The sequence below is a fragment of the Tympanuchus pallidicinctus genome, unplaced genomic scaffold, assembly GCF_026119805.1.
Source record: "Tympanuchus pallidicinctus isolate F22 unplaced genomic scaffold, pur_lepc_1.0 scaffold5, whole genome shotgun sequence".
Taxonomy (NCBI): Eukaryota; Metazoa; Chordata; class Aves; order Galliformes; family Phasianidae; genus Tympanuchus; species Tympanuchus pallidicinctus.
The window spans coordinates 25,113,199-25,140,843 of NW_026294769.1; the positions used below are offsets into that span (position 1 = coordinate 25,113,199).

At 39.5% G+C, this 27,645-nt stretch overlaps 1 protein-coding gene across 1 annotated transcript in view; it reads right to left on the reverse strand.

Annotated features, from left to right (window-relative positions):
• CEP192 (centrosomal protein 192) overlaps nt 1-27,645 on the reverse strand; it is a 70,303-nt gene that overhangs the window by 30,837 nt on the left and 11,821 nt on the right. Inside the window, exons 10-31 of the mRNA XM_052704297.1 lie at nt 25,705-26,032; nt 24,828-25,058; nt 23,245-23,370; nt 22,223-22,368; nt 20,820-20,866; nt 19,354-19,486; nt 18,886-19,040; nt 16,289-16,426; nt 15,674-16,019; nt 15,194-15,331; nt 13,854-13,918; nt 13,587-13,778; nt 12,592-12,715; nt 10,461-10,591; nt 8,094-9,132; nt 7,847-7,973; nt 6,872-7,046; nt 4,454-5,351; nt 3,701-3,849; nt 2,968-3,198; nt 1,380-1,505; nt 73-216 (exon numbers count right to left, since the gene is read on the reverse strand). Coding sequence (XP_052560257.1) covers nt 73-216; nt 1,380-1,505; nt 2,968-3,198; nt 3,701-3,849; nt 4,454-5,351; nt 6,872-7,046; nt 7,847-7,973; nt 8,094-9,132; nt 10,461-10,591; nt 12,592-12,715; nt 13,587-13,778; nt 13,854-13,918; nt 15,194-15,331; nt 15,674-16,019; nt 16,289-16,426; nt 18,886-19,040; nt 19,354-19,486; nt 20,820-20,866; nt 22,223-22,368; nt 23,245-23,370; nt 24,828-25,058; nt 25,705-26,032 — 5,189 coding nt within the window. The remainder of the gene's footprint in view (nt 1-72; nt 217-1,379; nt 1,506-2,967; nt 3,199-3,700; nt 3,850-4,453; nt 5,352-6,871; nt 7,047-7,846; nt 7,974-8,093; nt 9,133-10,460; nt 10,592-12,591; nt 12,716-13,586; nt 13,779-13,853; nt 13,919-15,193; nt 15,332-15,673; nt 16,020-16,288; nt 16,427-18,885; nt 19,041-19,353; nt 19,487-20,819; nt 20,867-22,222; nt 22,369-23,244; nt 23,371-24,827; nt 25,059-25,704; nt 26,033-27,645) is intronic.

Genomic DNA, 27,645 nt, shown 5'->3' on the forward strand with positions numbered 1-27,645 from the left:
TACTGTGAATTCAGATAATCAGAATGCATTTCAGACAGTAACAGAAAGAATCAGTAAACTCCAACTACTCACTTGTCCATCATAGCTTGCATGGATCACATGATTTACAACAGATGGAGCTGCTACCTGAGAAACTGTATCCATTTGGAGTGATTGCTCATTAGAAGAATTAATTGGTTCCTTGGAAAACGTGAAGCAACGCCAAGCTACTGCATTCTGTCCACAAAATAGAGATTTTTAGAATATTAAAATACTTACTGAAACACAACTGACAAAGCTGACAAATGCAAGGCTATCTCTAAGCAATTTAGTCTGAAAAAAAGAAATAAAAAATTAGCCTGTAGTCTCAGCTGGTATGTCGTAGTGCAGAAAACCCTCTAAAAATTGTTAGAAATCCTCTGTAATAGAAGGAATTGAGCTGGAAGTGGTAAGCAGAAGGCTTAAACCAGTTGGGCTGTGCAAGACTAAATCTTACTAGTAACTGAGATGATAACCCACAGCCTTAACACAAAGCCAGACCTTTCTCTCTTGTCCCCATACAAAAGGAGGAAAAGAAAAAACTCTTCCCACGGCAAACAGCAGCAAGCCTAGACACTAACCCAAAATCTGCACTGCCACAGAGACGCAAGTTACAGAGGGTATTACTGCCTAGTGGGAGACAAAGCAGAAACAGATCTGCTCTTCCTCCAGCAAAGGAAGACAGAACTCATTAAACTTTCTATGAAGCAAGTTCTTTGCTATGAGAGTGGTGAGGTGCTGGAACAGGCTGCCCAGAGAGGTTGTGGATGCCCTCTCCCTAAAGGTGTTCAAGGACAGGTTGGATGGGGCCCTGGGCAGCCTGGTCTAGCGCCAAATCTGGAGGTTGGTGGCCCTGCCTGTGGCAGGGGGGTTGGAAATTCATGATCTTTGAGGTCCCTTCCAACCCTGGCCATTCTGTGATCCAGTGAAGCAAGGCTGCTAATTTCAATAGTCAACTGTTAGAAAAGCACACATTCCACTAGAATAGAGCAATCCATCTTCAACTTTCCAGAGGGAAGGTTTAGGCATCATAAACTTTTCTGCTGTCTGCTGCCTTACTGTCTCAAATCAGGCAACACAGGGGCAGCAGACCGCAGCTGGGCTGACTGAAATGAAAGACAGGACAAGGTGCAATTGTCCCAGAAGCACTTTCATTGGTACCATTACAGCTGAATCAGATCACCAGTCAGCAAAAATGTGTACTTCCTGACTAACCTGAGACACTTCTTGGGAATTTTACATCCAGAGTCAAGGGTATATTTTAGTAAAATAGCAGTGTTTTGTATTAAAATTCGTTTGTATTAAAATTTTAAGTATCACAAGAAGTTAGCTTTTACATACAGGAATTCTACTGTACTTACTGCATTAATAATAAGTCTAATTGGCACAAAAGCATGGGTTTTATTGATGATTTTTAATGGAAGAGCCTTCCAACTGCCAGAAGTCAAGTCACCAAAATCCAGATAATCTTGTTTTCCTGTTTCCACCTGGTTTTAAGACAAAGCAGAACTTTTAAGGAAAGAAAACCTCAAAAATGAACTAGAATACAAAAGCAACAGGAAGCATTATTTCTGTAATGCCATACCAGCACATAGAATACACACCTTCTACCAGGGGGGTAGTTGTATCTACACAACATTTGCTCGGATTTCTAAAGTGCATATACCCAGTTGGCTTTTGCTCACGTGTATTGTCTCATCATTTAAGTCAACATTAGTGCAATATTTACACACCAAAATCCATTACATAGTCAGGTTATTTTGGTTAGTATGACATAAACATGAAACAAATTTAAACTATCATTACTGCTAGCAAGAAGAATGTGCCACCTGTAACATTATAGCTAGATAAACTGGAGAAAAACATCTGAAGTGCTAATTTTGTTAGTATAACAAAATACTTTTCTTTCAGTGATCTGAAAGAAAATACCAAACTTCTATTTGGCACATTATCCAGTCTCAGTAGTGCAACAAGATGTGTAGGGAAACTGGAGAATTTACTTTTAATTTAAAGATGAAGCAAGTTTCAAGAAGCCATATCATGAAGAACACCGACAGTGATGGATTTTGTCCAACTACTGATGAAAAATCATTTAAATTCAAACTTATGGAAAAAGTACAGAAGTATTACACCTACTCACATATACTGGAGTAAAGGAGCACTAAAATTATTTTAAAATATACAGTTTAGCCAAGAAGGTTAACAGAGCAGCTTAAGACCAAAATAAAGGTTTGTAAGCTGTGGTCAACACTGAAAATTTGACTTTTGTCAGCAAGGCCACGGACAAGAATGTAATTCACTGCGACATCTCCAGAAGTAACATTATGCACATTTCTACTCAACCAGACTCATAAATTCACAACCACATAAATCCAAATTTAGTTCTTGGAATAACTACCACACTGTCTCCCATCCACTTGCTCTTCATAAGACAGAAGATGGACAAAGTATTCCATCCATCCACTTTTAATTACGAATTAGTCTGAACGGAAATACTCTCTGCAACAATAAATGAGCTCAAAGGAATAAATAAACAGGACAAAACCTATGCCATGTGATTTTTAAAAAATCCTTACAATAGGAAATAAATGCTTTTTACTATATTTTAATGCTGTGATATCCAGAATTCTGAGAAAGCATTATATGTTAAAAAACTCATCCATTCTTTTAAATAATGAGACATTATTCTCAAAGAGTTGCTCAATAATTTTTCATATCCAGCTATGTGCTCTTCCACAATTAAAACTTCCTTTGTTTAAGCTTTTAATATACATATATACACTCTTATATTCCCTATTCATTCTAAACATAAGAAATTGCAGGTTCCTATGAGAAGCAGTCTTTATTCCCACTCTTTTTCACTATCATTAGATTATCCACAGAATTCCAATTAAAAAAAAAAAAAAAAAAAAAACACCAACAAAAACCACAGAAGTAGTAGTTACTTACTTCTAAAATAGGATTTTCAGCAACTGCTGTCAGAACTACCCTACTTGCCAAAGCTTCTGCCTGAACAACTGTCTCAGCATCTGCAGAAAGTGGCCAAGATGAAACACTGAGAATACACTGGAAGATCCCTGAATGACAAGGTAAGAAAAGTATTTTCAGGTCATCAGTAGAATGGGGTCCTACAATTGTTTTGTTCTTGAACACGAGACACTGATATTTTGCAGGATCCACCTGAAAAGCAAAATCAACATCAACTTCAAACTTTTTTGTTAGAGGACGGCTTCATTCAAAATACCACATTTATTGCATCACCATTTTTATGCCCCACTTTCATTTGACTCAACTGTAGGCATTTGCTTTAAATCTAAAGAGTTAAAGGGTCAGCCTGAAAGTTACTGGGGCTTCTGTCCAGCATCTAGTAACTGATTAACATGAGAACTGCAATATTTACTATATTTGAAAGGTAGGAATTAATAAGCAGTGATCTCAAACCTACCAGAATTTATGCACACAAGATAAATTTTCAAGTCAATCTTATCCTGAGATACTTACACTTACTATTCCTACTCACTGGAATAAACCAAGAGGCCTGCCTAAGAGAGGTACCACTGCTTTTGTTTATATTAACTATAAACTGGGAAGAACTTACAACTCTCTAAAGGCTACTATTTCACAGTATGACATCTGATAAGGTTACAGCTTTATGCTTATAAGTGTACTGAAAAATATTTACCTTTTCCCCATTGACTGATATACTGAGTATTCCAATGCTGACCTGCAGCCACCGCTCAGTTGGATTAAAAATGCTAAGAGCTGCCTGCGATGCAATTCCCACACAGCAGGCATTAGGAAACTTCAGCTCTTCTGGTACTTTTACATGTCCTTAGGAAAGAAACATGCTACTGTTAGTTCCAAGTATCCTGAATAAAGCATCATTTAGGCTATCCTTACTTCAAGTTTGTCAACTTGTCTGAGAAAGGCTTTCTTGCATCAAGAAAATATTTGAATTGAAAAAAGCAGAAAGCAGCTTCAGCCCCCCAGTTCTGGGATTTTTTGGCTTAACTGGCTGTTAATATCTGCCCACAACAGTGACAGAAATGCCTTCTGCTTTTCAGCTAAAGTGCAGCTGAACTTCCAGGACATGAGTTGTCTTGCCTAGCACAAACTGCAGCTAGAACTTCTCTCCCTCACAACAAAGAGTGCAACAGATCCTTTCCACAACCACAAAACCACTGAATGCTGAGATCTACTTTCCTTGATTACAAAAACCACATTTTAAGGGTATTAGGAAGACTAGAAGAATAGACACTAAATTCAGAAGATACCATTAACCAAAGAAAATCAGTAATATCATTTTTCTCAAATATCAGCTTACATAAAGAATAGCTGTGGTCACACACACTCCTACATTTACTTACTCCTTTATAGTACTTTTAGCTATTCCTGACCACAGCTATTTTAAAAATGTGCTTTAAATAAGCCTTACCAACACCAGGTGACGCCGAAAAGTCCCACTCATTTCGACTAGTCCCAAGGGGTTGTACAGCACACGGTCTTATATTTAAGGTATTCTTGCTCCAGGAAGTAGAGTGTGGATGACAAAGTGCAGCTGTACCCAAAGAACCGGGACCAATATTCGAACCCAAAGGGATTCCTGCTGGAACTGGATTTTCCACACGTCCTGCTGAGATGCTGGAGTAAGGAAGCCCTGATGGTGGTACACTAAAACCTGCAGAGCTGCAGCCATGAAACTGAGGTAAAACTTTGTTTCCAGTAGATGGTATGTTTCCTAGATGCTGCTGTGCAAATTGAGTTGTTGCCAAGGAATGGCCTGGAAGTAACGTCGCAGCAGAAGAAACTGTTTGACTTTCAGAGGTAGTGATGTGGGATTTAAAGCTTGAAATAGGAATATACTGCTCACCAGGAGCGTTTTGATTTATCGGAATACAAGTTCTTAATCCAGGATATACAGGCAACGCATTTAAGGATGGCAATCCCTGGCTCTGTGCTTTATTTGTGCGATCCTGCCATACTTCTTGTGCACCAACATTAACAGGAAGTGGCTGAAAGACGCAGAATTTACTTGCAAGAGCTGATATAACAGGGTCTAACTCTTTAAGAGTTGCTGCTACTTTTGAGGCAGCAGAGGTAAGCTGCCTTTCATTCTTTGGAAGATCTTCCTTGGTCAGTTCTTGACCTCGTCCTTCAAGCTTTCTTTCTGGATGCGCAAGTTCATTTTCTTCTGATTTTTGATCAACACTGAACTGTATTCCTTTGCGGTTTCTTTGGCACAAGTAATCTTCTAAATTCTTGTTTGTTTGCTCCTGTGAAGGAGTTGGGCTGGCTCGAATTATTGTTGTACTTAGTTCACTTGCATTTTCACTCTGGTAAGCAAATGTGATACATAGTATTATGACAAATATTACACATTCTAGAAAAGCAAACAGGATTCATGGAACAGACCCTAATATTGGTACCACCAGCCATTACCATTAAGTGATCAAATTTGTCAATTGTTACAAAAACAAGACTTCAGACATCTGTGACTATCTACTCTGAGAAAGCAAGCCTATTGCTTCAGCCTGTTTGCTATCTGAAGTCACATGTAACTAGGTGTATGGCATCTGCTCGATATGAAGCCAGTTTTCTTCACAGCAGCCCTGTGGTGCTATGTTTTGGATTTGTGAGGAAAACAGTGTTGATAACATGCTGATGTTTCAAATGCTGCTGAGCAATGTTGGCAGAGTCAAGGTCACTTTTGTTTCTCACTTCACCACAGCAGTAAGTAAAGCTGTGGGTGGACAAGAAACTGGGAGGGGAGATGGTCAGGACAGCTGACAAAAAAGAAATACTCCATACATTCAGAAATAAAACTGTGGCGTATTTTTTCCAGAGTAACTGTTCCTTGGAGATTGCCTGGGCATTGGTCTGCTGGTGGTGATTTCTTTTGCAACAATTGTATCATCCTTCTCCTCCTCCCCACCTCGATTTACTTATCAAAGTCCTCCCATAGACCTGAAATTTTTAGTATTTTTCTCATACTTACAAATGAAAAATACATCTAGCAGTGAACATTTCTACTAACCATTAGAGAAATTCTAAAGTAATTAAGATGTTGTACCTATCTCAGTGGAAGTTTAAATGGCATCACTCATTTTGTAATCTAAGAGATTTTGAACTTGTTTGTTTTAAAGTTTCATCCACATGGTTGCACATTTTGGAGGGGGGAAGCATAACAAAGATCTCAGATTCCAAAGAAACCATGGACTGAGGTTAGAGAATATTAACTATCTTAATCAGCATAAGATTGCAAGTCTGAACTGAAGTTTCACTCTGATATACACTCTTTACTAAATCAGTAAGAACAGTGAGAATGATTATCGGAGGTAGACAAATGGTATTTTCAGTCCTGAAATCAATTGGTGGAAGCTAAAATATGCATTGATAAACATTTCTTAGGTTGTAGGCAAAGGGAAGCACTCTTACCAGAAAATGAAACAAAACAGAAAGGGAGCCTCAGGGGTGAAAAAAGCAGATAAAGAGCCTGCTAACTGCTGCTAGAATGCTGCACTGCATTCCAAGAACAGAATTACTCAAGAAGCAACTCAGAAAAACATGGAAAAAAATACACCAACTCCAGCATTTTCCAGAAGTCCATTGAATGGTTTACTCTTACATTCACGAGGGTTTGTAATTTAACAAAACCTACTTCAGAATTTAAATTTCTGAAACTTGGGAGTAGGGAAGAAAAGAGGGAAAAGCACAATACCTTCTTGCTAAGCACAGTGTACACTAAACTATTCTGGAACCTTCCAGGCTGTTCTAACCATTAAAAATGATTTTGGCCATGTAACAGTTCATAGGGCAGAGCATAGGACATAATTACAGTCATAGATTTTCTTACCCAGTGTGTCTCTGGATCACACATTACAGATGCATTCTTAAGCGTACTGTCAGATTCAGAGACATATGTTAATCTGCTCATGCTTGGGCTTGAGTAAACTGACTGAGATGATACAGTACTCTCCTTGCAAGATGATTTTGGATGATGTGATGTGCTAATAAAATCAGCCTCAGACCTGAAAAACAGATAGGAAGTATGTCAGACAACACAGAATGCATGCCCACAAGAAAATGAATTGCCACTGGCCATAGCATATGTTTAAAACCACAAGACTTGGTAGCAATCCTACAATTCACACAGCTCCTCTTATTACTGGAACTCATTTAAAAAAAAAAAAAAAAAAAAAAAAATTACCCATTCAGTTGCTAAGAAATGCTGAAATCTTGGGGACAAAATTACAGTTTCAAATATGAAAGTGTTCATAAGTAATACAAATATTTCTAATTATTCTCTCACCACAAGCAGTGATATGAATTAGAAAACAAAACTGACCTAAATACAACTTTAAAAAACACAACAACAACCCAGGCCATCATTGGTTGTATACAATATCAAGCTTTGTTATTACATAACTAGAACCATAACAAAAAATGAATAAAGACTAAATACCGCAGTTGACAGTTCCATCATCACGAAGGTTTAAGTATCTGCAGTATCTGACTAGCTACAGGCTGAGTATTCTGTATTCTTGCATTACTGGACAATCCTGAGCAGAAACAGATACATTCCTGTCCAGCAACTCTATCATCATACCAGCAAGGGAAATAAAACCACAATTGCTTAAGACTGCTCCTCCACACACACGTTAAAACCTAAGAGTAAACTTACACACAGAACAAAGTCCCAGTCTTAAAAAAAAAAAAAAAAAAGTCTTCTATAAACTGAAGTCAAAAACAATATTTACTTTAAAACCTGATGACTCCAAGATCCCCATGAAACTGCAGCAATTCTTATAACCCACGCTAAAAAATTTACCCTGAAAATGCTGTTCCAGAAGTGTCACTAGGAGAAGAGTGAATCAGCGGTGAAGTTGAAGGCCTGAAGCTATACTGCTCATCCTCTAAAGGCTGCAAGTCACATTCAGGGAGCACGGATTGATGCTCTGATAAATAAACAGAATTTTGTAAGTGTATAAGCACAGGAAACAAGTCTATTTTCAAGAAAAGCCTTTTCTACAACTGGTTGCTTTCATCTTTTTAGATTACTAGCTACAATTACTTACCACCACTATTTTGGCAAGTTGGAGAGAGCTTCTCAAAAGTTACATGCTTCATGTTCCCACTGCCAGCAGCACTGCTCTCTTTGGCTCTCTCCTCCACTTTTGTGCTTTGCGTCTCTTCATCAGGGTTCAATTTTTGCACAGGCTTTGCTTTTGTAGGACTTACTGAGACATATTTATCAGGTTGTTTGGTAGATTTTACATTGCTGAGTGGCACGATGTTTCTTGTACTTCTCTCCAAATCATTACATGGTTCAGGAACAGCATTTTTCACTTGATCTGCTGTTCCTCCATCTTCCCTGCTACAACATCTGCTAGTAAGATTGTCAGCCTCCTGAGCAAACAGAAGTCTCTGTGCCATTTCCCTTTTAGATGCTAAAGGAGTTTCACATGTCTGTGCTTTGTTTCTACTAGGTGAAGTTTGGATATCCAGCACATCAGATTTAAGAGTAGCACTCATCAACTGCACATGTTTACTATTTAATATATCAGATAACTTTTCTGAATACTTAACACTATTTGCAGCTCTGTCTTCATGCCTGGAAGCACCAGATGAGCTAGAGATATTCTGAGTACTATTTTCTGCATTCAAATAATCCAGAAACTGCTTCTCTGTTAGTCGCTGCTCATTATGATCATTTAAAAAGTCTTCCACAAGAGTTTCTTTGTTTCTCACTTCACCCATTGAAGTGCTTTCAGACATACTGTTCTGGACAGATGTCTCAAGTTTTACAATACTCTCACGCTCACTTTCATGTCCCATCTCATCTGTTTTTTTGAGATATTTTTCCATATCAAATGTACTGTTTTCCACATGGCTGGATAATGCCTGATCAGCTGTGAGTTCCATCTCTTTAACAATTCCAGGAAGGAAACACTTTTTTCTGTTTTTATTGGAGAGTGTCATCATCATAGCAGCCAATTGGGAAGGATCAGCACTGCAAGAAGCATTAGCAATAGCAGAGGCAATTGTGCTAATACTGAGGACAGAGTCAGAATGATTAGATAAGCCACCTTCCAACTTGTCTTCATTAACTCCATCCTACAACAAAGAAAAACAGATTAAGCACCAAATGAAGAATGATTTTGTATTTGAATTTATGCCAGATGTGGAATGCCTGATATTATATTAATATTTCTTGTTGCCCCAGGCTTAATCTGTTGCCAAGGAGAAACACCACAACAGGAAAATCACTGATTTTCCAAGACTGCTTGCCATAAGGATTGCCTGCTAGGAAGCTTCTGTTCCTTTAAAACTTGGCAACTTGATACACATAAAATTCTCCTATCTGCCTTAACTTGGTTTTAGGGACTACAAGTAAATACAACCAAAGGCAGAGTAGGGAGGAAACTGACCAAACACACACTATCTTCCCAAATAACTTCCAATCATCTGCCTCTCAACAAAGTGAAACAAAATCAATTCCACGCTTCTCTGCATCTCTGAAGTCTCATGACTTATTGAATTTGCACACTGCCTATTCTTAGCAAAACACTGGCATAACTAGGCAATGTCACCTCTAGATCATAATCTCTTCCCATCTCTCTTGTAGATAAGATTTCTTTTTGTGAACTTGCATTTATGTCCTCTCATAGATATCCACACAAGACCTCACGGTATCCTCATAAAAAGACCATTGATTTATGGAGTGGACAAGGAGATTATGACTAAGAACTGGCTGTAACATGTTGTTATCAGGGCACACAGTCTGTCAGGAGGCTATGAGTAGCCTGAGGTCCATAATGAGGCATCCCAGGGAAGGATGTTGTGCCAGTATCATTATCAGTGACGTTGATAATGGAACAGAGCACAGCCTCATAGCAAGTCTGCAAAGGTGTGGTTCATACATAAGATGGGCAGGCTGAGTTCAGAAAGACCTCAGTAGGTTGGAGAAACAGGATGAGAGAAATATTGTGAATTTCAAAGAAAAATGCCTTTCAGCCTGGGGAAGAATAAGTCCTTGCACCAGTACTGGTTAGGGACTGACCAGCTGGAAAACAGCTTGGTAGAAAAGAAATCAGAGGTCCAGGTAGTCATCAAGTTGACCATGAGCCAACAACATCCCCTTGTAGAAAAAAAAGCCAACAGCAATCTATGCTGCAGCAAGAAGAGATTGATCAGCAGGTTAAAGGTGCTGTTTCTTCTATTCAGTGCTGGTACGACCAGACCTACTTCATAGCTCATAATAATCTAATGAAATTAGTCTAAGAAGTAAAAGACTTCTGCTAGGATTCAAGTTATCAGCATAAAAGGCTGAAGTAGGTTGTGATCAAAGACTAAACTTAACCTTACTCAAAGAAAGAATAACAACAGAAGTGACTTTTGTTCCAGTTCACACTTGTAATTAATAGAAAATACGAAAAAAATACCTTTGCTTCACTTTTGGAAGCAGTTTCTGCATTAATGCCTTTTTGTATTCCAGCTGCAGCCTCCACACTACACCACGCATCTTCGCAGCTGGTAGAACTCGCATGTTCTTTTGCTTGAGCTTCCAAGTCTTCTAAGAAGAAAGAAAAAGACCTACAATTAATTTCCAAGTATACTGTTTGAACAACTTCATTCACGGAATGTGAACAGTCCTGTTTGTTCATTACAACAGTCTTTTCCAGTTGAACACAATACAAGAACCATCAACAATCGCCTGTATAGTTATAATATTGAAAGAACATCTTCATTCAGTTAACAAAATTAGTGATGTTAACAATACCAAGCTCACACTTCATTTTCAGGTAGCCTACCATATTAGCACAAGCTAAACAGGTCTTTCCATAAAACGTTATTCACAAGGTAGCATAAACGTAGACCCAGCTCTAACATAAAACCATAAGAGTTAAAACTGAGTAAAACTTTTTTTTCATATACTAGGGAGTCTGAGAGAGGTAGATAGCAATGAACCGGTGATCTTGAAGGATTATACTGAGAAGGACACCTCTCTGAAACCATCAAGTCTATTAAGAATCTTCTGGATTATCAGACAGAACACAAAGTAGGAAATACTGTACTGATGAGATGTAGAAGCTATTATATCACCAAGGAGCTTCTGCTCGAAGGAAAACATCCAGACTCCATAGAACACTATATACTATTTATTAAAAAGCTCTGCTTACCAAACTAAGTTAATACACTTAGTATGAAGTGTGTTTACTTCAGTTAATTTAGCTACTCTTCTACTTGTGGTAGATATTTGGAGTTTGGATATCCTCAGTACTTGAAGTAATAACCTTCTCAGGTCACTAAGCTCTCAGTTTCTTCTGCATCTACTGTTCCTTAAAAAAGGATTGTATACTAATATTGTTAATAAAGATCATTGCCAGTACTCCTGAAAAAAATTCACTTGACAATTGCTATTAATATATTGGGTATTTAAGTCAATTTGTGGCCACTTTCTCTAGCATTTACAAAGTATTTGCAGAGCACGCTATGGTATTTACCTATTACTTAAAGCAGCAATTACAGCTAGCTTCTACCTCAACAAAGGTCACAAGATTCAAGAAACATCTTGTTTGTTTGTTTTTAAACAAACTGTAAACAAAAATCCAGACTAGTGTAGAGTGAATTTAAGCACAGCAGCACTAGGTTTAAAGAAAACAAAACAAGCAAAATAACATAATTAGGGATGCTTTAAAAATATTTGGAAGGGCTCAGACCTGGGAAAATAATGGCTGTAAAGTTGCTTTTAAGGAAATGTCCTACATAAAAATCTAACTGATGTTTTCATCACTGTAGAAGTTTATGTAAGCCACTGCATTATGCTACAAATGGATTCAGAAGGCTGATATAAGTGTATAAGAACAGCAAAGATGCTTTAAAAGGAACTCATCTTTTGATTTTTTCCTACATGAATTTCCTACATATATATCATTCAGTTTATATGCAAGTTATGCAAAAATGCACCTTCTGGTCTTTGCACATAAGATTTTGGAGGAATTTCCTTATTCTTTCTTTAATCAGATATCCCAGGAGTATAATTACTTATTTATTCTAAAAGATGGAAGGAAAAGTTAGACTTGTATATACACACGCAGACAGTTATAACCTGATCAACTACTTTCCCTACATCCTCTATATCTAAATGGAAAATAAATCAACTTCCTGTATTTGTGGTTCATTGTTTTTGTTGGGCTTGTTGTTGCTGTTCTTTTGCCAACACAACTATATAGCTTTTTCAGTAGGTAAACCCTGAACATGCTTTAATTATTACAAGACATTCTGGTATTTATCCAGCAACTGAAAATGTGGAAGTGGCCCGGGCAATCCAGTTTACTAGTTGGTATTGGAATGCTCTCACACAACGCTTTAGGGTTTGTGTTTCTTTGGTGTGAATACCTTCCATCTGCACCCTCCCACACCTGAAAGTGATTAAGATGATTACAATGAGTTTATCACATACTTCTCTCCAGTCTCTATCACATACTTGTACAGTCTTTAACAGTTATACACAAATAACTCCTCGTTAACGTTACAACTACTGGTCTGAGGTTCATCCTGCTCTATAATTACCTGGAAACACTTCAGAAAATTGTGAAGTTTCTTGGGTAGAGTCAGCTACTGATGCATCAAATTGCCTTAGCAAAGCAACAGGTTGCCTTGTCTTCGGAGATGTAATGTGGTAGCCAAAAGAAGGCTATAAAAAAAAAAAAAAAAAAAAGAGACAACCCAGAATACAACATTAGTAAATTCAATCATGAAATACCCACAGTTCCAGTGGGTATGCAAAGTAGTTTCAGCCAGTGTCTCCTCAGTTGGTATTTGGCTGAGAAATAACATATGCCTCCTAGCTTTGTAAATGCCTCCCTGACATACATACAATGCTATTTAAATAACAAAAAAAATAAAAGCATACAACACACAAAAATGAAAAAAAACAGCAGAAAATGTACTTTCTTTTGTCTAACTGGTATAAATACATGTGCTCTCATCAGTTCTGCAGTACAGAACATGCTCACTCTACCAGTACACTAGGACAAAACTGAATTACACAAGCATATCCCCTTATACACAACTCTCTCTTGTGTTCTGTTTGTCTGCAGCACAGGTGAGATACTGTCTACCCAACAGCAGGTAAGAAACACATAAAAGACTATTGGTAAGTTGAGGTCTAGATGATTATGCTTTTACTGGAAGTGAGCTTTTGCTTAGATAGCACAATTATCAACAGCCATTTAGAGACACTTCACTCAAATTTCCCTCTTAGTAGTGTTCCATTCAACTCTGTGGACTGCTTGCTCTTATCTCCAGCAAGCAGCCTGTAACAAGGCCTACCTTCCCTCTCTATAACCCTTTTTTGACCAAGAATTAATTATAAAGATTCCTTGGTAATACTAGTCATCCCTTCACATCATAAATATCAAATGAGAATCAAAAAACAACTCATCCTTGTTGTATATGCATGCAGAATTAGAAGCAGTTCTCAGAAACAACTATGACATCAACAAAAAAAGCAGTCCTGCTTTTTCTTATCCTTCCCTTGCCTCTCATAACACTGAGATACATACCCGTTTCACATCGCTGCCTCCACCAAGACAACCAAGAGCTTCAGACCTCTGACCAAAGAACTCCCCCAGAGACAAACGTAAGTAGCTGGCATCTTTACTAACATCAGACATTTTTGGCAGAAGGCAGCTGCCGGCAGATTTCCATGAAGAATTTGCTAATTCAGATGCATTTAGAATGTCTACTTTTTCTGCCTGCAAAGAAGTGACAAAAATTGTCATTTGTAAACAAAAGGCAGTTATTCTGCCTGCATTCAGATCATTACTTACCTGCAAAAGTCTGTGCGCTTTCTCAAACTCTTCCTGGTCTTGTGCAATCACTGCTGCTGCTTCAGCTTAAAATCAAAGAAGACATGTATTAAATAAGAGTTGCCATTACTATTCTGCATCATTAAACTAAACTTTGAGGGAAAGATGCTTAATTCTACATCCAAGACAACCTGGGACAAACCAGGAGTTATTCCTCACATGATAGCAAGAAAGGTTCATGTGAAGTTGGTTTAAAACAGCATTCCCTAACCTTTAGGCACCCCAGTAAAAGAAGCATTTGGCTAGCTACCTTAGAGCTCAGTACAGAAGGCCTCTTATAACCTTGCCCTGAAAGCAAATTATATTAATTATTGGTTCTGCTATCTATACTAGGTAGAACAGAGCTTCCAAACCAACTTAGACAACACTCAGGTTAGAAAATTAAGTGCTGAACTTAAGCAAAAGAAAGAGATTGGTTCAGTTTGTATCAGTTCACGAAATACCTGTGCAAGTTAACATGGCCAAAGTTTGCTGTCTATAAAAATTACTTAAGGGAAGTTGGAATTTCGTTGCTTTTGAGGAAAGCAAACTTCTTTCTCAGCGGAGAGAAACTCCACTGCATACAATGCTTAAGCCTGTATGGTAAGACAGTTGTTTACAATACATTTTAGTGCTGAGGAATTTATTTGCCCACAGCACTACATGCATACTACCCAATCTTGTACGACAAACACAGACTCTCATGAAGATCAGCCTGAGACAGGTAAAGGAAAATTAAAACTGAAGTAGAGAAAGGTTCAAAAAGCCTAGAATTTCTTAGAAGAGTCCTGTAAATGGCCCTTAGTGACATTTTGCAGTACCAGTGCTAAGCGTAAGCACTCAGCACCAAGACATCCCCAAGAAGTTCACAAAAATCACCAGCCAGAGAATTCAGCAGCTCTTTTCACATTTACTTGCTTGTTTACATAATAGTTTCTTGTTTACAGTTTCCTGTCTTATAACCATCATGCAGTACAGAACAATGGCTTCCTCTTCTTGATGAAAAGAATAACAACAATTAAAATTCTAACCAACACTTCTGGAAATGACAGACAGGGTAGCTATTTTTCTCATACAGTTGGTATCAGTGACACTCTTACTGGGAAGAGTAAGAAACATGGAAATAAGCTGTCAGCTGAAACTATCATTATATGCTGATGACAACAGCTTTCAAATAAGATTTAGCATCTAAAGCCTACAGGCTTTGAATACTAAACACCATTTATTTTAAAAGTGGAAAAAATAAAAAAGGAAGAGAAAAAGCTTCCTTAACTATACTAACAGATAGGAACAGCCAACTAAAAAGGAAAAAGATTACATACATCCAGTTATGAACTCATTTATTTTATCATCCTCAGACAGGTTTAAATCTTGTTCTCCATCAAATGAAGTATAGTAAGCAAGATCAGTCACCCACTTGCCTTCTTCATTTTGATAAACAATGCTATGTGGTGCATCACCTGAAATATACAACAAATGATGCCTAGATGATTAAAATAAAAGGAAAGAGGCAAAATGTCTTGAATTTAAATGAATCCACTCACTAAAGGCCAGCAACAAGTTACTGTAGATCAAGTAGCTGCAATTTCAAGTTGCAGCAGCTCTGCCAAAGAAGCAACAGTTTGCAATAGCCATCAATCAGTAATTTATAAAAACAAAAACAATTTATTCAAGTTACGTTTTTTCTTATTTATAAAGAAATCGTGGATTTTTTTTTTTACTAAAGAAAAAGGCACAGCTTACAATTTTACTTCTTTTTCCACGCAACAGGGCATAGTTATGTTATATATAAAACAACATACCTGAGTCCGTTGTAGCTAAACTTTTGTTCTGACAGCTGTCTGCAGTTGGAGACAAGTAAGTATCAGAGAGGCCAACCTCACACGCAGTTGCACCTGGGACAGCTGCAGGTTCATCTGCACTAAGAGGAATTCTAGGATTGGTGTAGTGCTCCAGAAACCCTTCTGCTGAATGTAGTACTTGACCATCAGAAGCAGCAGACTGATGCTCAGAGGACCGTACTTTCTGCTTGGAAAAAGCACCCTCGCCATCAGCTCTGTGGCTGCTGATGCACTGAAGATACAGTGAATCTAAACACAACTCAGCAGCACTGCAGGATTCCAGCACATCTCTGCTGGTCATGGAATTCTTAGGAAAAAAAAAAAAAAAAATCAAGTTATTACAGTTATTCTTAACTGTCAGAATCGCATTTGTTAATTGCTTGTGTTAATAGCTCTAGGTACAAAATAGTCAAGTTAACCATGGCTGAAAAACATATTCAAAAAACAAAGCCTTACTATTCGTCTTTTCTAAAGAAAGTTGGGGTTGTCAGTTCAACCTCTTATAAGTTTAAAAGCACAACCATGTTTATTTTATGCTAGCCTTATTCTACATATATTTAAGAGATAACTCCTTACCAGCTGTCTTCTTGGTCGGGGCAGTTTTTCTATTTGCACAGGACACCCAGTCATCCCTTGCTTTTGCAAACCTTCATCACTGGCGTTTCCTGAGTCTCCTCCTGTCACAGCCTGGTACATACTGAGATCCTGGAAATCCTCAAAAAAAGGAAATAAAAATTTTAAGTTACATCACACCCACAATGCTGAAGAGAAAAATAAAACACACCGCTGGCTATGCTAGTCCACCAATCTGCCTTCAGTATGTACAGAGCAAGAAGGTGGGGCATCTCTTTCCTTTTTAGTCCCACTATGTTATTTCATTTTCTTTAACAAGGGCACTGTACTATTGCTTCTCCGAGTCTATCACTGAATGAGAACCCCAACCTGGAACCTTTTGGCACTACCCCACTGCCCATCTACAGCCACAGTGAAGCAGCAGCATCTTGCTCTATTTACATCAAGCCTGAGGTCAGAGAACACAGCTCTGCTGTTCTCACTCTTCGCCATGGCCACACGGTCTTAAAACAGTCATCTATTCTATTCCTCACATACAGCTGTCCATCAACAACTGGCAACCTGTGCAGAGTGCCATCGAAAGGGTTAACAAATCACTTCCCACAGCCTGGAATTTTTGAAGTCAAGTGGGAAATTTATGAAGCTGACAGACAACACATCCTTAGAATAATCATAATCTTTGCAACCATGATTCAATTAATCACACTTCACTGTTCTGGTCAAGCATGTAAGTATCAAGTTTTCATTCAGAGTTACAGACACCAAGCAATCTGTAAGAGAGAAATGGTGGTCTAAGACAAACCACCAGGTAGCTGTTGCTCTCTGCTTACCCTCCTCACACAGACTTCAGGAGAGCATTTACTCCCTTGCAAAAACAGCCTCATGATGCTACATGTTTAATAAAACCTTGAAGATTATGACCTCGGTAATCAAGCTGGTGATTGAAAAGCTCTTTATAAAAACTAGTTGTACAAAATGAAATAAGCATTAATGCCAGCAAACACTAAAGTATTTGTAAAAAGAAAAAATAAAACAATCCTTCATCAGAAAAGAAATCAACTTGTTTTCAAGATGATCAACGTCTTAAAAGAAAGCTCCACACTGTCCTTTGAACAATGTTGCATTTAAACTGTAACAAAGACTAGCGAAAAGTTACAACTGTTAAAATAATTTCTTGTCATAGAACCATCAAAATAAAATTTAGCTATGCCTACAAAGAAAATACACTCATCTCCTGGAATTTACAAGATATAAAGATGGCCTTCCTTGCAGTTCATCCAATCAGCTTGTTGCGAGTGGAAGGAAGAGGTAAAGCTGGTGTTTTATGGATATTAGACAGCATTAAGAATTCCTTGCACTCAGATGCTGGTAAAAATCATGGTTTTATAAGACTGCAATATTAGCAAAGGCTTTTGCTTGGTTACCAGTAATATTGTTTCCCCTACTGGACTGAGGGGGTTCCAAACGCGTACCTACAAACCTGATACTAACCAGCAGTGGGAAAAGTAGAGAAGGTGCACTATAATTCATTCAAGCGAACACCTCAGAGTTGCAGTAAGTTCAAACTCACATACACAAGAAGCAGAACTCCAAAAAGCAGCCCCTGAAACATTAGACTGATCTGCAGTACAGACTGAACTTGTCAAGCAGAGGCTAGCTCTTACAGCAGCAAGTGCTGACTTGCATCCTACCCCACTGTTACTTTACTCTAAAGGTCAAGCTAGAATATCAACAGGTGATGCTGAATTGCTAGCAGCTATTTAAATAAAGAACTGCTCAAGTCTTTATTCCTTTTTCTCATCCTACAGCTTAGAGATAGAAGAGATTTTATCTGAAAAGCATACTTACAATAATAGGGCTTAAGAAATGAAGTCTTAAGCAGTCCAGCAAGAAAAGACCCATCTTCAGGAAATACCATTGATGTTATGTTAGTTATTAACCCTAGGACAGGTCTCCATCATATCAGAGGACAGTAATATAGCCTTAGCACTTGTGTTATTTACCCCGTTCAAGATCAAGTAACAAAACTGACTGCACAAGGTCTGGAACTGCTTATCAGGAGAAAGAAGGCCACAACAAAGATGAGTGTAGAAAATCTGAACAAAGGCCTAAATAAAGACAACAGCATAACAGGAAACCCACGAGCATTTCTGCAAGCCTTCCAGATTAATGTCTCTTGGGACAGCCAACTACTTACCTAATTTCCCCATGCCTTATCACATAAGCAGAAAGATCCTCTGTAACAAGCATATTTGTCGGCTGCTAGCTCAGCACTATAAGATAATTAATACAAACAATGCTATGCTATTTAGCTTCTTTTGTTTCTTTTTATTCTTCTCCTAGGGAAAACCTTGCATAGGGAAAAGAAAGCCAGAATCTCGTTTAAAGTGCTTTGTTTCCTGCTTAGAGCTATATTTGCTATCAACTACAAAAAAAAAATATTAAGAAACAAGAGTCCTTTGCTTAATGCTATCTGTTGGGTAGTGTTTGGGTTTGTCATGAATCAATATCTTGTCCACCCTGGCAGACAATTCTCAACAATACTACTGTGTTTCACAGCCATTAGGAATACTAGGTTTGGAACTCCATCTTAAACTTACTTGAAGCAAGCCATTTTCAGGAAGCTTCAGAGCTTTACAGCCATCTGAAAGCTTCCCTATGTCAGTGTCTCCCCTGGTCACTTCAGGTGGTATCAGCTGCTCAAAATAAGCTTCCAGTTGGTTATCAAAGAACTCTTCATCATCAATATCATCATCTATTGAAACAAAAGAAAACACCCCATTCACCCTTCAGAGGTATTTTATAAATCACCTGGCAGGCTATCCGAACAACTCCATAATCTTTAATGCATCAAGACACATTCATACAGTCGGAGCAGAATGATCCTGTTTTTTCACCTCAAAATAAAAGTTGGGTTTTCTGTAATTTTCTTCATACAAGTTTTTGATGAAGTATTTTATACAGAATTATGCTTAAGTAATACATTTCTCCTCAAGTAGGTAGCAATGTTGTGTCAGAATTCTAAATATAACTATCCAGAGAAAGCTATAAAGTTACAAATCCCTTACCTGTGGAATCTCCTCCTAAGCTTGAAAGAGATGAGAGTTTCTCATTTTCTAAAAAACTTGAAAGACTAATGCTAAGATGATCACTTGAGGTTTCAGTTTCTACCAGTTTTTCTGAAGGTTCAGATGGAGTAACCTGTGAGAAACATCCATATGTAAGTCTGCCTGTGAACGATCAGCTATTGCATAAATCCCCTAAATAAGAAGCAATTAAAGAGGTTTAAGTAACATTTTAAAACTCTCCCCCTTCCTTCTTACACATCCCAGGAAGTATTCAGCTCCAGTCGATTTTGCCTTCTAGCTTCCACAAAGGAGACATGCAAGAAACACAAACATCATAGAAGGGAAAAAACACCTGAATAACACCAGACTTGAAAGATCTCAGAACCAAAATACTGAACTACTGCATTAAGGAGTTTATTAGGGAAAAAAAAAAATCCTTCATCTTAAAGTGCACAGTAGGAAATACACAATAGGTTTCTATAATGCTAAATGAATGCTTCTTCAGAAATTATACACCAAAATCAAACTCCTGTTGTTATTTTTCAAGAAAGCAGTAACACAACGCCTACTTTGGATTTAGTCTCACATTGTTTCACCTCTGACAGCTAGGAAATATGAAAGTTCAGAAAGGGCAGACGTTTTGAGAGGTACTACTTCTCAATGACAGACTGAGAGCATTCCACTGCAAGTCACAGGCCCCTGTGGCCCATAAAACACACACAAGCACAAACACAGACCAAATGAAAGTAAACTAAAGTAATTTAGAAAACACCAGCTGACACATCAAGAAGCATACAGCTGGACAGCATCAGGCTGCAGCCTGAGGTGTGTTTTCTACAAGAGCTGTGAGCTCTCATTCCCATCTGCACCCATAAGCATCAGCTTCTCTACAACAGCAGAAAGCAGTTGAAGCACAGCCCTGCCAGTACCTGATGCAGCTGTTTTCAACTATGGGAAAAGAGAGAAAAAATCCAGGTGGAACAAGACTGAGGTCTTACAAATGGTGCAGTTTATGTTGGGAACGCTGAAGAAGTCATGTGAACCAATATTCCTCTAAGCAATTAACAAGTATAAAGGCATCACAGATCAGACTGGTAGCCTACTTCAACTTCCAAAAGCATTCAGAAAGGTTCCTCCAAGACTCTTCATTAGGGCAAACTACAGTTGTGCTTAAAAGATTCACACATGGATAAAGAATGAGAAGACAGCACAAGGTAGGAATAAACAACAGCTTTCACAACAGAGAGATCAGGTGGAGTCACACTCCTGTGGTGCTAATTATGTGAAGTGATGTGGAAAACAGAGGCAAAATGAGACACCACATGCTGTTACAGCCTGCAGGTATACACAGCTAAACAATGAACACTGTTGCATCACTTTCCTTTCTTTTCCTTCCTGAGAGAGAAGTCTCATACAAGATTATTATTAGGATATCTATAATTTCACAGTATTTAAGAAGTTTTTACCTTGTTATCCTTACTGTCTGGAAGAAAACATATTCCAGTTGGTAAATCTGGAACAAAAAATATAGTAAAAATCAGTATGTTAGTAGCATAACATGAGAACACTAAGTAGTAACCATTCTATAAGACAGCCTCTTGAAATGTACACATTATAACAAGACCAAAGTTCCTGCGTTCATACAAAAACAATCAAAAGCATCTTGGAAACAATTAAAAAGGCAAGGTTTCAACAGGGCTAGAACTGTAAACAGCATGTAGACAATTACTGCCTGAAGGCTTTCTTTCAAGCACTGTGAAAAAGGAGAGAGTGGCACATTACAGAAGCAGAAATGAGCATTATGTTCCACTGTTTCATTCCACTGTTGAGACAGTATCTTCTCTTAAAATCATTTGTAAGCAGCTTCCACTTTTCTACTGTATTCTCCCATAACCAAATCATGTCCCACAAGACAGAGCTAACATCTAAAATACAGATGTTAGCTGAAAAGGTTCATAATTCTTCAGAAACAAATGGGAACAAAAAGCAGTTTCCAGGCTACAATATTAAGCTTCAAATACAGCACAGCTTAAAACTGAATAGCCAAGTAGCAATGCTCAGAACCAAGCCCAAACAAGGCACTCCCAATTTTCCAAAGCATCTTGTTCCTATATTACTGTCACTTCCTTAAGCCTAAAAGGAGAAATGGCTGAAGACAATGCTTCAATGAACAGTGGTTTATCAGGGTGCATTTATATTACAAACCATGCACTTCCTAATAGAACGTGTTGTCTATTGAATTATGAATGCTTACCTCACAAAACTGCAGATAGCTTGGAAGAAGGTAATGACTAGAAGTATTTATGAAATCTACTCTCTTGAAGGAGACAAAGGAATTTGATCACATTAGAATCCCTCTCCCTTATGTATAGTTAACATCAGTAACCATACTTTCAAAGCAAGTTACAGAACATTGTTTTGCTTCTGCTGTTCCATTCACAATTCAAGAAGGAACACTTTTCACAGCCAAGTATTCCAAACTACTTTTCCATATGTTAGACTAAAAAAAAATAAATATGAGCTTCTACTTTGTACAGCCACAGCCAAAAAATAAAAATAAAAAAAATCACTCATTATTGGCTGGAATAGGGCAAGAAAAGAAACATCAGTTAAAATACAATCTCATAAACCTGCATCTATTGAAAGAGAAGGGGTAGAAAACAACTCTGTACATTGCCATCACATTGTTGGACTTCCGCTCAATCCCAAGCTTTTTGCGTTTTCAGTTCGTACAAAATAAAAAGATTCTTTTCCAAATCCCATTTGCACTATGCCACAAAACACTGAAATGGTTAAAAACTCCACAGCCACACTGCAATAAGGTAACTACACTGAGACCAAGTATGTAGTTTCCCTTAAAGTTTAATACCTTCCAATCGTTCAAGTGGTAATAAGGGATCTTGACTGTGATTTGAATGCTCAACGACGTTCTGGTCTTGATCTCCAGCCACGGAATAGGATTCTCTCAGACTAACAATTGCAGGCTGAGGTTCTTTAACCAACTTAGCAACTTCCCTAAAAAGAGAATTATTTCAATTTAAAATACCATAATTATACGTAATCAACATCAGCATACGGCATCTCTCTACATAAAGATTTGAGAAGTTCCCCAGTTTTCACACCTTCATCCTGGGAATTTTGCTGTTCCTATTAACAAATTCTACACACGTCACCTATCATTTTATAATAGAGGAATATTATCAAGATCAAGGGCTGCTGTTCCACAACCTAAAACGTCCCAGAGAAGCACCTAGAGCTATTTAATGTTAATATATGTGCGTGTCTGCTCCCATTTTGTTGTTGTTGTTTTGTCCCCTATTTCTTCTTCTGCTCTGCATTTTTGCAACAAGTGAGGAAAGCCCAAAGGGAAGAGGTTCCTGCTGGGAAAATTCCATGATCAAATTGACAGCAAGTCAAACAAAAACTAAACAAGATTTTCCTAAGCCCATAAATACCAGCAGGTTGTTCATAACATTAAACTGGAGCAGAAATATAAAGAATGGGATTTACAAAAGCTGCTACTGAATAGAACTACAAAGAATTTCACTAATTCTGCTCAAAACTTACTTTTCACTTCTGATAGCCACATACACAATTAGCTTACTGGGCTAATCATAAGACTTTAAAGTTTCCACATTGAGTGAAATGAAACATTTTTGCATTATGCATTAGCTCTATTTAAATTTGAAAAGTCCTTTTAGAGCAGAGAATGGGATGTTTGGCAGGAGGATACATTACTATTAGAGACCCAATTTGGCTTGGTTTTTATGGCTGATAATTTCATTTTCAAAACCCAAACATATTCCATGAGTAGCCCATTGCATATACAAATCTAAATACTATGTTGCTATATGCTTTTTAGGAACAAATTAGTTTAACAGCCTCACTCACATGTCATCGTGAAAACTGATGGCAAACTTCCCCATTGGCTCAGGATCCAACTGGCTACCATGAGAAGATAGGGATGCAGGTAAGTGCTTCCCTTCTTCTAAATAAGATGCCCGGATATCAGAAACCCTGTAAGAGTGGGGAGGGAAAACACAATTGCTGTGATAAGCATCTCTATTTTGTAATCAAATACAATTCTTTCCAGTTCTTTGGTAATCACTAATCTCCCACGTGTTGAATTACTTGAGTAGTTCTGCATTTTCTTGCCAATCTGTATAGAAGGTACGTTTTGGTACCCAGAACATTCTCTAATCTTCTGAAAATAGGATCACAGACTCATTAAGGATGATCGTTAAGACCATCCAGTCCAATCACAAATCAACATCACCATGCCCACTAACCACGAACCTCAGTGCCACATCCACACAGTTCTTGAACACCTCAAGGGATGGTGACTGCACCACCTCCCAGGGCAGCCTGTGCCACTGCCTCACCACTCTGAGAAGAAATTTTTCTTCATATCCAACCTGAATCTCCCCTGGTGCAACTTCAGGCCATTTCATCTCATCCTATTGCTGCTACCTGGGAGAAGAGGCTAGCCCTCACCACAACTTCCTTTCAGGGAGTTGCAAGTTGTAGTGAGCAATAATGTCTTTCTTGAGGCTCCTTCTCTTCAAGTTCTTAAGAGAATGACCACGTTCTTATTCTCTTTGGCTACTGCCACTTTTGGAATGTGCACTTCTGAAGACAGGCCTTAACAGTCTGACCTTACTGCATATAAAGTCACATGGGACAGCAGTGATATAAACAAAGGTTTCGGTTGTTACTGTTGGTTTTAACCCTTGTTGAACAAATCATTAGACGTTGTATTAAAATTTAGCTGGTGTCTCTACTTACATTACCTTTCTAAAATGTGAGAGATTTAGGTAGGTTAACATAGTACCCACGTTTTTTAAATACATTCTCCGAATGGCTAGAGTATACTCAAGGTAAAAAATGAAATTATGCTCAATTGTTCATAGAATCATAGAATGGCCTGGGTTGAAAAGGACCACAACAATCATCTAGTTTCAACCCCCTGCTATGTACAGGGTCACCAACCAGCAGACCAGGCTGCCCAGAGCCACATCCAGCCTGGCCTTGAACGCCTCCAGGGATGGGGCATCCACAACCTCCTTGGGCAACCTGTTCCAGTGTGTCACCACCCTCTGTGTGAAAAACTTCCTCCTAATATCTAACCTAAACCTCATCTTAGTTAAAACCATTCCCCCTTGTCCTATCACTATCCACCCTAATAAACAGCCATTCCCCCTCCTGTTTACATGCTCCCTTCAAGTACTGTTATCTTTTCATTCTAAAAACCAAATTATTCCTTTGAAGAATAACTTTAATGGAAAGCTAACTACATTATGAGTTACGAACCTCACCCAGATTTTTCATTGCTAATACAAACAGCCACTATTGATTACTAAGCAGTGTAATAATATGTGATGGTAGTTTTTCCTTTCCAAATTAAATGGGTCAAACCAGACAGCTGGTAAGATTATTAAGTGGAATTACTAAGTAGAATTAAACGAGGGCCTCACCTGCTGTCATGGCCTGCTTTGTTCTTGGCAACAGTTGAAGCTGCAACAGGTAAACCAGGGTTGGAGGAGATGGTGACATTTTCCACAAGGATGCTGGCACTGCTATTCAGTGAACTGCCCAGGAAGCTGGGAAAGGTCTCGTCGGCAATGTTTCGGAAGCTTTCCATCGTGCTGCGCAATCTGCCTAAAGCAACGCCCTGCTGGCAACAGTCAGCCCTGGTCCAGCAGCATCTGGAAGTAAAAGAGCACACGGTTACCTACGTCACGGTAACAATCTCACAAACGCTGCCCAAACACAGCGGCCAGTGCCGCTTGGCCACTGCCCCGCTCGGCTCACATACACGTTTAAGAATCGATCACAATTCCCCCTCTGCAAACCTTTCGGGCGCTTCTGTTACCGCCCCCTCCGACTTCCTAAAAAGAGCCGTTCCCCGCCAGCCGCAGCGCCGACGCCGCTCGGGGTGCCAGCCTATATTTAGCCCGCAAAGCTGCTCGGAGCGAGACCGCCCTCCGGCACTGCCCCAACAGCAGCAGGAGCCACCTGGGGAGCCGCGAGTTCCGTGACGCGATCGGCTGCCGTCACAGCTCGAGCCGGGAGGCCCCGGCTCCGCTTCTTCAGCGCTCCACACGAACCCCCACCGCCCGGACCCGGCCCGAGCCGCACCAGGCGGCCCCCCATGCTCACCAGCTCGCAGGCCGGGACCCCTTTCCCCGCGTCCCGCCGCCTCTTTCCTGCGAGTGGGCAGCGGAAGGAGCCGAACGCCAGCGCCGGACGCCGCCCAACCGCCAAAACTTCAAACCTCCGCTCTGGCCGGCCCGGCCCGGCCCCCCGCACCACGGCGCCCCCCTGCGGGCCGAGAAGCTGCCCCCGGCTCACCCGGAGCGCAGCGGGAACGCCACCCCTAATGGCCCTGGCGGGAAGCCCGCGCGCGCGCTTCGCCCCGCCCCGCCGTCAGCCAATAGATGGGGGAGGGCGGAGCGAGCAGCAGCGAGAGACGGCGATTGGCGGTCGGGGCACTCGGAAAGTGGAAGGTTGGAGAACGGAGCGCTGATTGGGCGAGGGGATTGCGGCGCGGCGGTGTCCGCGGCGGCCGTTAGGCGGGAGGGGCGCGTGTTGCTCTCGCAGCGAGGGCCCAGGAGGGCTGTTGCGGTGCTTGCGATAGCGATGTACTCGCGCCGTACTGTTGCTACGTGAGACGCTTTGTCTTATTGAGGTTGGGTAGTAAGCAGATTCCATACAGCCCGTGGAAGGTCTGATTTCAGTTTTGAAGCATAAAAGCCACACTGTTTTGTAAACAGGGGGTGAGAAGGTCCTGTTCTCCACACGTATCACTTTGATCACTGTCGGGAGCGTGCTGCTGTCATTCAGGTCTTACAATCCACTTATCCTGCAGTCACATTCCTGGTCTGGGGATTGCAGAAACAATGAAACGAGACCGTGAAATCATAGAATTATTAAGGTTACCAAAGAACTGGAAAAATTTGTATGTGATAACAGCTTGTCTCCCATGTGTTAAATTACTGGAATAGTTCAACATTTTCTAGCCTATCAGTACATAAAGGTACATATATGTACCCAAAATGTTCTCCAATCTTCTGAAAATAGAACCATAGTCATGTAATAGACTTATAGAATCATCAAGGTTGGAAAAGACCAGTAAGACCATCTGGTACAGCCATCAGCCCATCGCACCATGCCCACTAACCATGTCCATCAGTGCCACATCCACAGTTCTTGAACACCTCCAGGGACAGTGACTCCACCACCTCCCTGGGCAGCCTGTGCCACTGCCTCACCACTCTTTCTGGGCAGATTTTTTTCCTAATACCCAACCTAAATCTTCCCTCATCCTACCACTGCTACCTGGGAGAAGAGCCCAACCCTCACCTCACCACTCCCTCCCTTCAGGTCTCTGTAGAGAGCAAAAGGTCTCCACTGAGCCTCCTCTTTCTCCAGACTGAACAGTCCCAATTCCCTTGGCATGGCTTCTTTCACCCAAATACAGGAGAACAGACATCTGAATCCAAAATCTCACACTGGTTATGAATCACAGAATCACAAGGTTGGAAACGACCTGCGAGATCATCTAGTCCAACCACTCTGCCATTCCTATTAGCACCATAAGCTACTAAACCATCTCTCACAGCTCCTCATCCAGGCGCCTCTTGAACACTGCCAGGGACGGTGACTCCACCACCTCCACCTTATGAAATAGCTCCACACCATTCCAAGAAAAGGCATACTAACACACCTCTTAAAATAAGTTTATTAGTCAACCACAATTATAAAATTTAAATATTTATACAGCAAGATGGAAAATTTTTTTAAAGTAACCCAACATTCCAAATTGCATTTTGCTGCAGTATACACAGGAATGGTTTTGTTTCTTTCACGAGTTGATCAAACATCATCCTTTAGTTATTCAACCACTTCTTGAAGGTATGTTTAATTTTGAGAATACATTTCACATTTCTCAGTGCAATATATAAAAGAAAAAATTCAAGGTCACAATAAACTGATTCCAAAAAAAGAAAAGAAAAAAAAACCAAACCAGGGCAGGCACTTTGAAGTTGGCTACTCCATTAGCAGCTCATGGCTCACGTTTGCATGTGTTGCCACAGTTGAAAGCCTACCGATTAACATGTTCCTTTGATGCACACAGATGACTGTTCCAAATATTGCAGTTTGTTTTGCAAAACATGCATGAAGACCCCAAATTTTTAAAATCTTCTGTAGGAGAGAAGGAACACACAAGCAGCCAGAAATGGAAGCATTCACAACCATCAGTATAAGGCCCTTCAACGTTTATTCAAAGTA